Raw genomic sequence first — 17,149 nt, 5'->3', positions numbered from 1 at the left:
ATGAGGTGGGGGTGGGGGGCTGAGGAAGCAGCTTAGAGATTAAGAGCACTTGCTGCTCTTTCTAAGGACCAGCCCATTCCCAGCACCCATTACAAGCAGCTCACAACTTCCTGAAACTCCAGCTCCAGGAGATCCATCTAGCCTCCACAAATACCTGAACATACACATGGAGATCTACACAAACAAACCTATTAATAAAAATAATTAAATAAATCTTTCAAAGAAGCATTTCTACTTAAAAAAATTTCAAATACATCTTGGTATATAAGAAAGCATCACAAATTCCTGAAACTCCCCCAAAGTGGAAAGTATTCATTCCCCCAATATTGACTGGCTTAAAAGTAATTCCTAACTTCAAAATTAAGTTTAGGAACTAAGGATGCAGCTCAGTGATAAAGCATAATCTCAACATTCAAAACAAAAAACAAAAAAAAACCCTAGATTTAATCCTCAGGCCCACAACATGTATGTGCACCAAATTTTGAAGAAAAAAAAAATCATATATATACACACATACTACTTTCATAAGGTTTACTGTAGAAGACATACTGAGGAAATATACTTTTTCTGAGACAAAGAAAATAAGCTTCTCTCATTTAATTTTACAGATTTTAAGTATTTCTAAAAATTAATGAAACAATCAAAAATTACTATTATATCAAAAAATAAAGTATAACTAGCTAAAATATTCTCATTTGTGTGGATATACATGTATGTGTAAATATGTGTATGTGTGTGTATTATGTAGAGTTATAAAAATCTTTCTCTAAATAAACTTTTAGAATGAACGTGAGTCACGGTGGACTTCACAGCAGTTTAAGTAACTACTCTTACTCAGTACTTAGTGATAAGTACTTAGTGATACTTAGTATCATTAATTCGTACAATATGAAATAAGAAAAGTTATCACAGATACTGTCGTATTTACCCAATAAGTTAATAATTCCTTCATTGTATGCTGCAAATAGTCTAATGGCATCTTTGAACAGGAGCATGAAGGCAGCATTTATTACCCCATTTGTAAGTTCATTACTATTAACCTAGGGGAAAATGGAAAATACAATTAGTTCATTTCATATTTTAAACAACACTAACAAATGATTCTTCTCTAAAAGCATGTCAGCTTATTAGGAAAAGGGAGCTTATTTTGCCTTATGATATGCATTACATGTAAATGTTCCAGTACATGAGTTTCCTGATTTCTCGCCATCAGAATTACACACAAACATTGTAGAACTCTAAATAAGAAACTTCAGAAGTAAGCAAATAGCAAAAACAACTTATAAACATTCATTCTAGTTTACAATTATGACTCAAAGTAAAAATGTCATTTCCTGTTAACTTTCAAGTTAAACATCTCAAGTCTCTTAATTATAACTTTATTACAACACTGAAAGTTCATAAAGGGCATATACACCCACTCATACACATATATTTAAGGTTTCTGGCTAGAAAACCTAAAAACCTCTGAGTAAGATCCAGTAAAAAAAAAAAAAAAATATATATATATATATATATATATATATATGACTATTATACACACTAAGACAAGTAGTTTTATAGAGAGTCTAAACAATGCACTAAGTGAAAAACCTTCTGTACATCTATATAGCCAAAATAATACTCTCTCATACACCAGCTTTCTGTCTCTTCCAGAGCCACAGTCTTTATCCAAGTGCCTTTCTTCTTTTTTATGAAAGGGGAGATTTTTAGGCACTGGGACTTATGTTCTCTTCTGTAGTTAATCCAGTACTACTAATGTAACACAAAAACAGCCACAGCAGCATACACACCGACCAAGAATCTGACTATGTGCCATTAGTGCTACTGTGGACATTGAAATTTTAATTTCATACAATTTTCATATAACACAAAATGAAAGCTTTTCTACTATATAAAAATGGAAAAATGATATTCTCAAGTCGCTAGTTATTATAGTCTGATACTTTCTAGTCTATGAAGCACATGAGTAGTTTGTTGTAAGCTTAGTCAATATTCACTACCCAAATAACATCATTAAAAAATTCCAGAAGATACAATGTCACTGTGCAATACTTAGCAATCTATCAAAACTGGGATTTGAACCTCCTTTTATTTCTAAATACTTGTCATGCTTTGCGTTCTACCAAGTAAAAGTGAAACATTAAAAAGGCTACGTACCAAAGAAATCCTTACATTTTTAAAATCTGAAACTCTTGTGGAGAGCTTAATCAAGCACTTTGTCCATCATTTGCTTTAGTCCGTATAACCTAATATTTTAGCACTAGAGAAAATCCACACTGTTAACCAGAGTATAGAGTACAAAGTGGACAAAATGATGAAAACTAGAGGCTAGAGCTAACCAGTTAGGATCATCTAATGTTTAGAAATTTTGAATTACAGAAACATATCAACTTACATTAAAATCAAGAAGTGCATCCATTTGATTTTGGATAATTGGTACAGTTTTTAACAGTTTTTCTGTGTTCATTGTTCTCATAACTCCATCAGCTCTATTAAGAAAACAAACCGAAACTAATTCATTATTTAATCTCCCATTTGGTTCTCTACATAAATAACAAGACTGTGATGAAAACACCACATATTCTTAAGTAGTTATTGAATTCTAATCTCAAGTAAGGATTATATAGAAATAAAATAAAACCAATAGCTGAGAACGGATGCAAAAAAAAAAAAAAAAAAAAAAAAAAAAAGGAAGAGGAGGGGTGTGAATCACAGAGAGATGGCTCAGCAGTTAAGTACACAGAATGATCTTCCAGAAAACCCAGGTTCTATTCCTAACACCCAGATGGCAGCTAATAACCTAAGTGATACAGATCTAGGAGAGCCAATGCCTTTTTCTGCTATCTGTGGGAAAAATGATACATACACATACATGTGGGCAAAACACATAAAATATTATTTTAAGTGAAAGTTTCTACTATAAAGCAAGGTGGATTGTGTAGTTATCACAAGAACTAATGGCAAGGGTCATAATCATTCCTGTACATGAAGGGCCAATCTATACTTCCTTAAAAGCAACAGAAACTATTAGCCAGAAATCAGTAAACAGCTAAGTACCGTAGAGTCAGGAGTTGACTTCACTTAATTTATTCATAGCCAGGTCTCTAATCCCACCTAGTAAACAGACTGGGGAAGGAGTAGCACAAGGTCCAGGGTAGTTGCAAAATAAAAACTTTATAAGTCCAGCAATGGGCAGCCAGAGATAAATAAAAGCACTTTTCCAAAAGGGAAGGGGGGAGCAATATTTGAGTCAAATATCAAAGACTTTCAAAAGAAAATCAGAAAGAAAATCAGTTTTACAAAATATAATTTTTATCAGGTCACTCTAATCTAATCCATACTAAGAACACTGTCAACAAATTTCAAAAAGTAACAATATTGCCTTGTAGGGACTCCACAGAGTTTAATGAAACAAATACTGTTCTGCTTCAGGCAGTTTTGATAAGCTTTTAGCTACTGTACCTATCAAACACACTGGCTGACAACAGCTGCTGGATCTAAGAGGACACAATTCCTCTTTACAGCTTGTCCTTATTTTCATAGCTATCACACTTTCTTCCAGAAACCATCATTTCTCATTTAATCCCTTCTGCTGATGTCAATTTTTTACTTTCTGGACATTTCTCCATAACAGATGTCTTGAATGTTGTCTCAGTCTTCTTTGTTTAGCTCAACATCTAAATGAACAACAACTTCTTTATCTCAAAGTCTCTTTTAAAGTGAGCAGACTCTTAGCTCCCAAATGAAAAAGGTCAAAATTGTTACTATTGTAAACATTCTGTCGCAAACAATTTTGTTGCACCTTTTTCCTTGCAGTCAGTCCCCTATCAAATTCACAATCCTGGGTGGAAAAAATAATTTACTCACATCCACACGTGAATACAAACTAAAAAAACCCACAGAGAGGATGCAATGAGACAATGTTAGCCTAGTATGCACAATAAACCCTTTGATTTTAAAATATTATACTACACAAGGTGGCAGACACATAAACTCACGATTATCAACTTCACATAGACAGTAAAGATTTCCAAAAATCCTAGTCTTTTCTAGAGAACTCCAGAGCATCTTCAAACCTCCCTCTACTTCTGTGACGTATCCTACCATCCCATACTCTAAAATGTCTCAGGAATAGTTCACACAAAAAACAGTTTATTAAACAGGGTATAGGAAGTAAGACAGCAGACTCCTGATACGAACCTCTCACTGAAATCTTCTACAGAGTGCCTAAATATGTAACATGAAATCTGTAGAAGTTAGTTTGGTAAAACCGTCAACTCTCCATGATTTAAAACAAAGTTTAAAGAAAAATATTTGATTTCATCTTTTAAACATCTTGTATATGTCTACATTTTTAAGCTTTCCACTGCAGGCCAGATGGTGGCACACTAAGAGGCAGGCAGATCTCTGGGTCTGAGGCCAGCCTGGTTGACAGAGTGAGTTCCAGGACAGCCAAGGCTACCCAGAGAGAGCCTGTCTCAAAACCTACTTCAGTAAATACTTTATAATTTGAAGAACAGGTTGAAGCATACAGCAAGTGTTTAGATCTCTAAGATGTGGAAGCTGCAGGGCAGTTTACTAGGAGAGCATTCACCAGGAATGTCTGCAGACGGCACACACTGCTCCTTTGGCTCTTCCCTGAGCTATCATAATTCAGCCTACAGAAAAAAGCTAATGACTATAAGACACTAGTAGATACCAAAGTATTGTCACATTATTTGTGTAATTAGTTCTTTTGCTAAGATGATCAGTACTCAGAATGTAATAAAATTAAACTCATCTTTTACATGCATGATGTCTGGGCTGGGAAAGGCCACCTAATTTCAATCCCCAGCATACACATAAGGGTGGAAAAAGAGACCCAATTCCTTTAAAGTCCACACATTTGCTGAGGCATACACAGCTCCCACCCCATCATGCACACATGATGATGCACACATAAAAAAAAAATGTGAAAACTATGGGCCCTGGCCTGAGTGCTACAGTCATGCCCAAAGCTATCTGCCTCCATATGGCTCACAGCTCCATATTCCCAATAGCAGGGCCTACAATCCAAAGGGCCTATAGTACTCAGTCCTATGCTCCTGAAGTAAGTGCTCTGAAAGTGAACCCACGCTTTCCCCTGTGCCACAAGTACCCTTTGCTTTCTGTCTAGCTTTGCCTAGGTTTTGCTAAGAAGGGTGGAGCAGGGGGAGCAACACAGGTGGATCACTAACAGGTGTCACAGCCTAGCCACTTAGGGCTCTGTCATGAGTTACACTGTGAACACTGCAGCCAGGGTGCTCTTTGGCATCTTTTCATGCCTCTGGATCAAGAGCTAATGACAGGCAGCAATGGAAAAACCATGATGCATATTGGTGGCACCTTTGGCATATTTAAGACCATCAAAACTGCCACACAATGCAATTAAAGTGTCTGTTGCATCCATACTTTCTCACTCAATATTTTTACTATGATGGAACTTTTTCTTTGGAAGAAAGGAAGGGTGGGAGGGAGGGAAGATGGACAGAAAAAGAAGAAAAGAAATAACTGGGCAGGGAGGAAAAGGAGGAGGGGGAAGGGACGGGAAAAAGGGGAGGGGAGGGGAGGGCTTGTGGTTTCCATGCCTTTCCTCAATCCTTGGATGATAAGTATGAACTACTACAACTGGCTACAAAAAAAGGGAAGAAATGAACAAGCAAGATATCCTATGTTTATTAGAAAGTCAGGCTAGGCCTCAGAAGGCACAAACAGACTGATCTCTTGAGAACTCAAGGTCAGCCAGGGACATAGAAGACCCTATCTGTACCAAACAAACTAATTAAATAAAATTCTTGACTGTTATTCTACCAAAATTGACATGTTGACCCTAAAACTCATATCAGGTTTCAAAGTAACCAGAAGATAAACATAATTAATTGAGTGGGTACAGGATAGATATTGGGGCTGAAGAAAGAGACTATAGGAAATGAAAGCATACAGTAGGGTTGTCACATGAATTTGTAAACATACTAAAAATTACTTAGTTATAAATTTTAAAAACATGAATTTTAATCATGAGAATTGTAACAATAACGTTATTATAATGATAAATTATTTTAAAATCCTACTACAGAAAGTATATGGCATTTCTTCAAAAAATAAAGTTTATAAAACTGGCTAAAGTTCTGTGATTCACAATGTAATAATTCATATTTTACACTATATGATATTTGAATTAGAAATGAAAACATAACTCACCCTCTCTTTACTTTTGTGAAATCGAATGCAACTTGTCTGTATGAAACTGCCTTTTCATTTAAGTATCTACTATACCGTCTAATAAATGTAGACATATCATATCCTGCAAAAGAAAGTTTTCATAAATGAATAAAGTCCAAAGGTTATCTACAAAAGCAACTTTATTATTTAATAGCAAAAATATGATATCCCAACTACATTCAGTGATACAAATTAAATAACTAGTAAGTCTTGCAGTAAATTCTTCAAAATTTTTAAAGTCAGATCATATACAGCTTTAAAATCGTTTCCCTTACAATTTGAGCTATGAGTCTAAAAATAAGTCTATTTTGCTTCGTCTGATGCACGTGCCTATGCTTTACTTTCCAGGAGTTATAAAAATATGTTCCCTTCACAACTAGAACCTCAGAACTCAACAGGAGGTAGTGGCATACACCCTTAATCTCAGCATTTGGGAGGCATTAGACAGGCAGATCTCAGAATTTCAAAGTCACCCTGGTCTTAGAGTGAATCCGAGACAGGCAGGAGTATAAAGAAACTCTGTTTTTTGCTTGTTTTTTGGGGGGAGGCTGGGGAGAGGCACATCTCAGAACCATAATTCCATCCTCAAATCAAATGAAGTTTCTACTGCTATACTTGTAAAACATGTAGCTGTGTAATATTTAGGACAAGTGTATCTTGTATGTGTCAACCTTGAAAGAAATATAAAAAGAACTGTCCAATAAAAGACAGTAATATATAATGTTAGCACAACCAAAACAGTTTTTAAATATTTTCAATAAAACCTTGTAAAGTAATGTAAATTACTCTTAACACTGTTTCATCATAATCAGTAACATAAGATCTCATCAGACAGGTTCCTTCCTGTCTGAGCCTGAGCACTGAGCAGATCTTGGACCCCAGCTCTAACCCCAGTAGTAACACCCACCCCACACAGTTCTGACACAACCAAGATAATAGGAAAGACAGGCTCCAGTCAGAGACAGGGCAGGTAGCACTAAGAAGATCCAGATGGTGAAAGGCAAGCACAAAAACACAAGCATCAGCAACCCAGGGTACTTGACACCATGAGAACCTAGTTCTTCTCCCATACTAGAAAGTCCTGAATTCCCCATATCACTAGGAAGGCAAGATTCAGATTTAAAATCACTTCTAATGATGATGATAGGGGACTTTAAGAAGGACATAAATAATACTCTCCAAGCATTTGAGGAGAGAACACAGGTAAACAGGTAGAAGCCCTTAAAGAGGAAACACAAAAATCCCTTAAAAAATTACAAAAAAAACCACAACCAAAAAGGTGAAAGAATTGAACAAAACCATCCAGGACATTAAAATGGAAATAGAAACAATAAAGAAATCACAAAGGAAGACTACCCTGCAGATAGAAAACCTAAGAAAGAAATCAGGAGTCATAGATGCAAGCATTACGAACATAATACAAGAGATAGAAGAGAGAATCTCAGGTGCAGAAGATAGCATAGAAAATATTGACACAACTGTCAAAGAAAACGCAAAATGCAATAAGTTCTTAACACAAAACATCCAGAAAATCCAGGACACAATGAGACGACCAAACCTAAGGATAATAGGTATAGATGAGAGTGAAGAATCCAAACTTAAAGGGCCAATAAATATCTTCAACAAAATTATAGAAGAAAACTTCTCTAACCTAAAGAACGAGATGCCCATGAACATACAAGAAGCCTATAAAATGCCAAATAGCCTGTACCAGAAAATAAATTCTTCCTGTCACATAATAATCAAAACACCAAATGCACAAAACAAAGAAAGAATATTAAATGCAGTAATGAAAAACGGCCAAGTAACATATAAAGGCAGACCTATCAGAATTACACTACACTTCTCTGAAGATACTATAAAAGCGAGAAGATGCTGGACAGATGTCATACAGACCCTAAGAGAACACAAATGGCAGTCCAGGGTACTATACCCAGCAAAACTCTCAATTACCATAGATGGAGAAACCAAGATATTCCACAACAAAGCCAAATTTATACAATATCTTTCCACAAACCCAGCACTACAAAGGATAATAGCAGGAAAGCTCCAATACAAGGAGGGAAATTATACCCTAGAAAGAGCAAGAAAGTAATCCTCTTCCAACAAATCCAAAAGAAGATAGCCACACAAGGAAAATCCCACCTCTAATAACAAAAATAACAGGAAGCAACAATCACTATTCCTTAATATCTCAACATCAATGGACTCAATTCCCCAATTAAAAGACATAGGCTAACAAACTGTATATGTAAACAGGACCCAGCATTTTGCTGCGTACAGGAAACCCACCTCAGTGACAAAGATAGACTCTACCTTAGAGTAAAAGGCTGGTAAACAATTTTTCAAGCAAATGGTCCTAAGAAACAAGCTGGAGTAGCTACTCTAAAATCTCCAGCCTGAGAACACAAAGGGAGGGACTTTGTACAGGTAGTTGAGGGTGGCCTTGCCTGGCATCAGTGGAAGTGAACAACCTTGGTGCCTGAAAGTTTGGATTCCCTAGTGTTGGGGAATTCGAGAGCAGGGAGGCAGGAATGGGAGGATGGTGGGAGAACACCCTCATAGTAATTGGAGGAGGGTGGATGGGGTAAGGGTTTTTTGAGGGAAAATGGGAGAGGAGATAACATTGAAAGGTAAATAAATAAAATATCCAATTTAAAAAAAAACAGATAATGGGTCTGGCTACTGTAGTTGAGCAGTTGAGGCTTTTTGTCAACAATTTATTACGGAGATTTCATATAATCCTCAAGAACAAAGTATTGTGGAAGAGGCCCATGAAACTTTAAAAAGATTGGTGAGACATACTGTTGCTGAGACAAAGAATGATGCTGACCTGTGAGCTTGCTGAGTGCCCTGACCAGGGTGACTGGGGAGCTGTATTGGACATATGTTCCTGACCCACCTTTGCTTGACTATATCCCAGATGAAACAAGCTGCCTTGCCTCAAGTTTTTAGACCTTGTGGGATAGAGAATTGAATAGAGAAACTATGTCTCTTGTATTCTTCTTAAAGATGCCCAGCTATTAGGATGCAATCATGTACTGGTTTAGGAATCAATTCAATATGGGAAATAACAGTCTACTTATGGAAGACTGGATCTGTACTTTGTCAGGAACATATTTGGAAGCTAGCTGTAGCTGGCTATAATGTTAGGATAGCAAGAGATAATGCTGGGACAAGATCTGCATTCCAAACAAGGGTTAGTGCATGTTTTAAGGCTCTTTTAATTGTCGAGCTAAAATTGGTTTTGTCTCTTCTACAGCATTTATTGTAAGTTGCATTGACTGTATATTTTACAATTGTGTTAGTGTGTTGAAACCTGGCATGTTTGTTACGGGGGTCTATTAACCAGCTTTTGTCTCGCTGACCTGAGTATTAGAAAACCTTGATTCACTGAAAAAAAGCTTAGAAGTGCAAGAGGGTAGCAGGCTTGATTACTGCTGGTATAACAGCTTTAATTACATTAATTGTCAGCACCTCTGCTTCTGCAACAGCATTGACACAAGGAGTTAAGACAACTATTTTTGTTAACCATGTAACAAAAAAGTGTTACTAATGTATTGAGTATACAAAAGGATTTATATAGGTATCTAGAACAACAAATGATACTCTATAACCCATTCAAATTATCTGAAGGAGGTTCAGGGTTCAAGAGTTAGGAGTGATCCCAAGGGACATGACAAATATTATTGGCGTAGTATTACTTTTGAAATTCACAATGATTGTCATTATAATTAGAAAAAAGTTTAAAGACACCTGTAGGATATTTGGCATAATCCTAACACCTCTGTGGGTGTGTTAACTTTGTATAATGAGATTATGAATTTAAAGAATGCTGCTCTGTTAACCTTTGATGCTGCAGATAATCCAGATAAAATTATCTATGGCCTGAGCTCAGTATTTCCATTTTCAACAAACCTCAGGAATGGCATATATAGCTTGATCAGGCTAGCCCTTCTTGTCCTGGGAATACTTTTATTCCTGCCCATTGTGTTAAAGCTTATCTTTAACAACATCAACATGTTGGCAGCCAAAGTATGTGGCTTAAACCTGAAAATGGACCTTCAGACAAAGTTATTAAATTAACAGGCTAGCAAGCCAAGGACGGGTAAGATTCTGCACAGAGCCTTACCAACCTAAGGCAGAAATGCATTGCCTTTGATAACGCATATTCCATGATGGGTAAGGAAGGCATTCTTGTCAGAACAACCTAAGACAAGCTCAGTCTTGTTAACAAAATAAAAAAGAGGGAGAGGTGGAGAGCCTTTGGGGCTGCTCAGCAAGAATCTGACATGGGCCAAGGACAAGGAAAGGGGCTGCCTGGCAGGAATATAAAATTGGCCAAGGACAAGGAAGTAGGCTTCAAGCAGAAATCTGACATTAGACTAGAACAAAGAAGTAATTTCAGGTAGGAATCTAAATTGTAGGATACGACAAAGTAATCTCAGGCAGGAATCTAAGTATGAGGCTAGAACAAAGAAGTAATTTCAGACAGGATTCTAAATTTTAGACTAGAACAAGGAAGTAGGCTTCAGACAGGAAAATGACCTTGGGCTAGAATAGGGAAGTAGGATCAGATACTTTGGTCATCCTGATAAGCCTTTAGAAGCAGTGATCCCGGGAGTTTTCAGGTAACTGGGTTTAATGCCTTGCCTTTTCTTTGACTATTTGTGTTTATTGTATTGCTTGTTCCTCGACTATTTGTATCCATTGTATTGCTAGACCCTCAACCTAGAAATGACCTTATTACATGCATGTAATCAAAATGATATAAAAGCATAAAGGAAGAGGGCTAGAGGATAGGGAGTTCTAGGGAGGGGAAATGAGGAAAGGGGATGACATCTGTACTATAAATAAATAAAATAGCCAATAAAAAAAATTAAGATAAATATTTGTTTAGTGTTTCCTATGTGCCAGGCATTATTTTGAGCACATTAGGGTTAGTTAACTACATTAAACCACATAACAATGACTGAGAAGGGACTATCATAGGGACCTTATCCCTAATTTTATAGACAGCAACACAGAGGCAAAGTAAACTTGATCAAGTCCACATAGTTTTAAGTGTAAATTCAAGTCCAGGCACTCGAGCTCCAGAATCCATATTTGCAAATAACTACCCTGTACTGTCTCTCAGAGACTGGGTGCTAGGTATGAAATCAATCTGAATTTCAAATTAAAAGACTCGCTGAACAGTGATTTGAAGCATCAATATGTTAATATAGTTGAACGGTGCAGTAATCATTATATGGGGTTACTCTTGATTTTCTAGAAAAAGAATAAATTGTCTTTACCTTGCAATCCACTTTTATCCAAAAAATTGCTTAAGTTAAACAATGTGTTTCTTGAAGCCAAATACTGAATGAAACGCTAGAAAACAAAAACTTACAATAAATTATGGTTCTGCCATCTTACAAACTTAATTTGAAAGTAGGAAGAAAGTGCTGGTTAACTTATTTCAGTAATCGTAATGCAATCTCTCATGCTCACTCTCATTAGTTCCCAAATATAAAAACATAATAGTTTTTACTAGTAGACATTTATTATAACTTAATAATCAACTACAATACTAAAGTCAAGATAATTAAATGAATTAAGCACTTAACAACTATAATCAATAATTCTGTCTTTACTATAGCATGGCGGGACACAGATAAGTATAATCAGATCATATCTGCACTTTCAAAATTATCTATTTATTCTGTTTTTGTTTGGGACACCATGGCACATACTGGAGGTCAAAGGACAACTTTTAGAAATGAGTTCCATTCTTCTACCATGCAGGTTCTAAAGATCAAACTTAATCCTCAGGCTTGGCAGAAAGTGGCTTCACCTGCTGAACTTGCCCTTTTATAAACATTCAGCTGAAGGAGTTATCAAAGTTTCAAAAAGAGAAGCAAGTTAAATAATCAGTAATGATACCAATATACTTGTCAAAGTTTTTCCTGGGCTGGCAAGATGTCTCAGTGTGTAAAGGTGCTTAGCCTGCAAGCCTAGTGACTTGAGTTTGACCCCTGAAACCCAACCACCCATTCCACACAATGATAAAACTTTTTAAAAAAAATTACTCTTACCTCATTTCCATACACCATCAAATGATGAGTTGTTATGAGTGATTTGAAGACCACTACCCAACTACTATTAGTAGTTCTTTCAAACAAACTGTCTGCCAACTGTGGGATGTTCACATTCATCTCATTTGTACACTGAATTAAGTCTGTAATTTAAAAGAAAGATTAGTTTATTCTCCAGTTTTAATTTACTGCTAGTACCAGATTTGCGTAGTAACAACTATTTAAAAAATCTAAGTAGAATAATAGTTTGAACAAACTTTTAAAACTCTTCCAGGAGGGATGGCAAGATGGCTCACCAGGTACTTGTTACCAAGACTGATAACCAAAGATCAATACCCAGGACCCATAGGGTGTGAGGGACCTACACACACACACACACACACACACACACACACCCTTCAAAAGAAATCACACATAGAAGCTTGAGCAGGAAGTAGGCCGGCCACTTGTAGGAGTATCAGTAACAGGAAAGGACATGTCTGTGACAGGAGAAATCTTTGTTTATGTAAACTATGACTCACTTTTGTCCCCTTCAATTTTACTCAGATAAAGTCTTATCCACTAGCTAATTCTGACAAACAAAACTGAAATCAGATTTAAATTACCAAATTAAAAAGCATTAATACTGCTAAAGGTATATCTAAATTCCAATTTTATTTACTTATTTATTTTGAGGAAGGGTCTTTTTACTGATTTCTTTCTTTCCTTTCCTTCCCTCCCTCCCAGCCTCCCTTCCTTTCTTGCTTCTTGCTTTCCTTTCTTTGTTTTTGAGATAGGGTCTCTATGTAGCTATGGCTGTCCTGGAATTCACTATGTTGAGCAGGCTGGCCTTCAACTCAGAGATCTCACCTGCATGTGTGCTGAGATTAAGGCATATGCCACCACACCTGGCCTAAATTCCAATCTGATTTAGTTCAAATTCAAAGGCATTATTATAAAATAGTCAAATAGTCTAGCACACAACTGTTTGGTTACCCAAATTCGAAAAAACAAAATTAGTAGACCTCAGAGTTTTACTTATAATCTGTTTTAAAATTTTTAGTGGCAAATTCAATATAGGAAATCCAAACTACGATCCAATCTAGAGAATAGAGAGGTAGACCCAGACATGATGTCTTTTACTTCTAACATGTGTATCAAATATGATGTACAAATATGTCAGTTATTACAATTATAACAAAATTAGTAATTTATTCACTTTTACTGTTTAGTTAAAATGACTAAACAGTGATTCAGACAGCCTAACTTGGCCTTGACTCCTTACAAGAAATGACAATATAACTAAGAATAGCTATATACTTGCAATAAACTTTAAAATACTTGAGTAGATCCAACTGGTAACATTTGCTAAGCAGCTGAATTTAGAGAAGTAGCTACCCAAACCAATACTGCTTGAAGAATACAACACAAAACAATGTAACAAAACGTCCATACAACAGCAGAATAACAAAAGCTTTCACAACTCTAATCAATTGTGACAAAACAATAAATTCAACTTGGGTGTGTACAGGCTTCTGAAATTTTATAAAGGGAAGGGGTCCAATCTGCCATCTCTGAATCTTCATACTACTTTATATCTAAAGTTCTACTGCACTAGATGCCTACCGCTTGATTTATTCCAAATACAGTCTGATGAGGGCAAAGTTGTTGCTTTTGCCAGGCTGGTTCTGAATCATGATCCTCCTAGTCCGACCTGATTCTTAGTTATAAGCCACTAAATTCTTAGTCCCCCTTCCTCCCATTTAGCTTTATATCCCTAGATTTTTCTTCTTATCCTTCCAGAAGATATCTTGAGAAAATTACTTAAGTTATGTAGTAAAGCACTGCCTAAAAAAAATCATTATTTTTTTCTGTTGTATGTGATTTGTGTACATGTTCATGTGGATATATAAGCACATGTGTACAATGTGCATCCACATAGGCATACACATAAGCCACAGATCAATGCCAAGTGTCTCTTATCTATTGCTCTCCATCATGTTTTTTGAGACAGATAGAGAAAAAAGGTGCTGGCCTCTATGCCCGGGTGTTTACATGAGTGCTCGGGATCCAAATTCAGGTCCTCATACTAGTATAGCAATTACTTTACCAACTGAGTCATTTCCCCAACCTCTTTGGAATCTATTTCCAAAGCTGAACCTGTTATCAAACTGCCAAAAAGGTGCTCCTCCTACGTCTCTCTGCTTGTTAGTACAGAAATACATTCTATATATCAAGTAACCAAAGCTTTCTCATCATACCTCCTAAATTTCCAAAACACCCACCTTGAACTGGGCATGGCAGTACATGCTGTAATCTAAGCAATGGGTCAAGAGAATTTCCACTTGGCACGTGTTATAGTGAATACAAGGCCGGACAAGGCTACACTGTGAGACTCCTCAAAAAACAAACAAGACTGTCAAGAATAAGGTACACTGATCAAATCAGTTCCTTATTTTTGGTAATAGCTGATTTGGGATCTCACCTGTCCACAATACTAACTGGCACAGAAGAATGTTCTACAAAGCAACACTGTCACTATCTAACCTAAATAAGCATGGGACAAGGCACTGCATGTTTGCTATCTTTCTTCTTGCATCTTACCCTCCAACAGAACACCGTTACAATGTTGTGTGATATAGTTTGCTATTTCATACCTGAGTCTTTCCATTCTAGTTCATTATTCAAAAATGAAGATTTCCCTTCTACAAACTAATCTACAAAGTCACTGAAACTGGTACATAATAATTCTATACTACAGACCTTTCTTTTACTCTGAAATGACTTCCAAATCATTTTGTTCTACTTAAAAGGTGCTCCACTTCTTTATCCATCATAGATAATTAGCTAAGGTTAAACAAAAAGCCTAGTTTTTCAGTAAGAATGCTTTTCAGGTTCAACTACACTATACACATATACACAATGGGTGTGCATTAACATCGAGTTACATGTATATACATACTACATTATACTGAGAATGTATGTGCATATACACTACTTCCATTTATGCTGTATGATCTGCCTTCCCCCTGCATATATTTTAGTCATCCCAATGTCTCTTTGCAACGCTTCACAAATGCCAAACACTGTTTTACCTCAGATGTTTGGCACTGCTCTTCCTTCTACCTGGATGCTCTTTCTCCTGGATACCTGCTTTCTCACTTTCTTTCTATAGATCCTTGCTGAAATGTCACATTTATCAGATAAACTTCTTTGAATATCAATCTGTATTCACAAATCCTTAGGGTACTTTTATAACTATACTATCATTAGCTACTCCACTGCATACTTGTTACTACTTAACTCATCTTAATGTCTGTCTTGTAAACTTAGTTTTTGTGTGGACAGAGTTGTTTTGTTCTCTACTATTTCCCCAAAGGCCTCTGAATCAATGCCACACAAACAATGGTCATTAATATTTCTTAAATAAATAGATTAATTATGTTTTCACATTCCTTTTTGAAGACACATCTAGCTATTTGGACTAGGCTTCTCTTGACAGTCCTGTGTAGATCAGGCTGGCCTCCAACTTTCTGGCTGTCCCCTAAGTACTGGGAATTACAGGCATATACTGGGTGCATAGGTACACTTACAGAAAGCACCCAGCTGGGCACCATAGTACAGGCAGGAGGCTACCACAAGGTCTAGGTTGGCCTCAAGAGAGAAGGCCGGTCTGAGCTAGTGAGACCCTATCTCCAAAAATAAAAAAGCAGGGAGAGAGAAAGGGAGGAAAAAAAGAGAATGCACATAATGAGGGGAAGGGAGGAAAGGAGGTAGGATAAATCCATCCATCCAAAATGGTGTCTCTTAGCCATACTAAATCAGCATGCTACCACTATTTGCTCTTCTTAAAAATTTAAAAAAACACCCAAACCCATAATGTCCAATTTTCAAATCTCAAGTTAAAGGACATCTAAACCCTTATGAACTCTGGTTAGGTTAGAAACAATCAAAGGGAAAGAAGGGTAACTCCAGAGGTTGCTAGGTAATATTTCACATATAAGAAAAATGAAGTAAGAATTCCTGACAGGACTATGTACTAGACCAAACCAAATGCCAAACTACCATTATACAAATATTATTAGGGTCAGGAACTGCATGAATTCTGCTGTGTGTGTTTCCCCATACTTCCTTAATTCAGATAGTCATTCTCTTCATGCAGGTAATTTTTCCTAGGTGTGAAATTTCTACCATAATAGCAACTTAAAATGCTTACAATGCTGAAAGGAAAATGCTTTTTTTCCAAATGTAACTAATCAAAAGCAAACTTCTAAATAAAACTTTCATTTACAAGAATTTCAATGGCTACTGCTTGTCCCACTCTGAATCCAGGATATAATAAGTGACTGTGCATGTGTGTCTCTGGCTGGCATGAAACTTACTGTGCAAATCAGGCTGACCTCCAAATCCCAGAAATCTACCTTCCTCTGCCTCCCAAGTGCTGAAATTAAAGGCATTTATCAACTATGCCCAACCCAGGAAACATTATTTCTTAAAAGCAAAAACTCCGTAACAAAGTAATCTGTATGTCAAAACTTTTAAAAATTACTTACCTGGAGAATATAAACACTAAAGTCCTTCATTAACATGTTATTAACAATTCCCAAACCCCATACTAAATAATAAGACTTTCTAGAGTTTAATGCCATAAAGAAAGTTCACAACAGTGGGTATAACTTTCCTTACAGAAAGTAAGGTTTCCTTACTGGAAACCTCAACCACCAAACAAAATGTTCTTGCTTTTATTATTAATACATCCCCTCAACAACCGTGTAACTAGAATTAGAATCTAAGAAACCAAATATTAGTTCTATTTATATACACATGGCTCTTTCTGAAAAGTAAGGTCACAG

At 36.3% G+C, this 17,149-nt stretch overlaps 1 protein-coding gene across 14 annotated transcripts in view; it reads right to left on the bottom strand.

Annotated features, from left to right (window-relative positions):
- The window catches only part of Picalm (phosphatidylinositol binding clathrin assembly protein), an 83,624-nt gene that overhangs the window by 40,170 nt on the left and 26,305 nt on the right, over positions 1-17,149 (bottom strand). For all 14 annotated transcript variants that reach the window (XM_034495852.3, XM_034495813.3, XM_034495891.2 and 11 more), the window contains exons 2-6: positions 12,318-12,460; positions 11,538-11,613; positions 6,223-6,325; positions 2,399-2,492; positions 929-1,040 (exon numbers count right to left, since the gene is read on the bottom strand). In XM_034495852.3, coding sequence (XP_034351743.1) covers positions 929-1,040; positions 2,399-2,492; positions 6,223-6,325; positions 11,538-11,613; positions 12,318-12,460 — 528 coding nt within the window. The remainder of the gene's footprint in view (positions 1-928; positions 1,041-2,398; positions 2,493-6,222; positions 6,326-11,537; positions 11,614-12,317; positions 12,461-17,149) is intronic.

The sequence above is a fragment of the Arvicanthis niloticus genome, chromosome 1, assembly GCF_011762505.2.
Source record: "Arvicanthis niloticus isolate mArvNil1 chromosome 1, mArvNil1.pat.X, whole genome shotgun sequence".
In the NCBI taxonomy this organism is placed as follows: domain Eukaryota; kingdom Metazoa; phylum Chordata; class Mammalia; order Rodentia; family Muridae; genus Arvicanthis; species Arvicanthis niloticus.
Note: the sequence above shows the minus strand (reverse complement) of the source record. Positions and strands in the feature narration are given on the sequence as shown.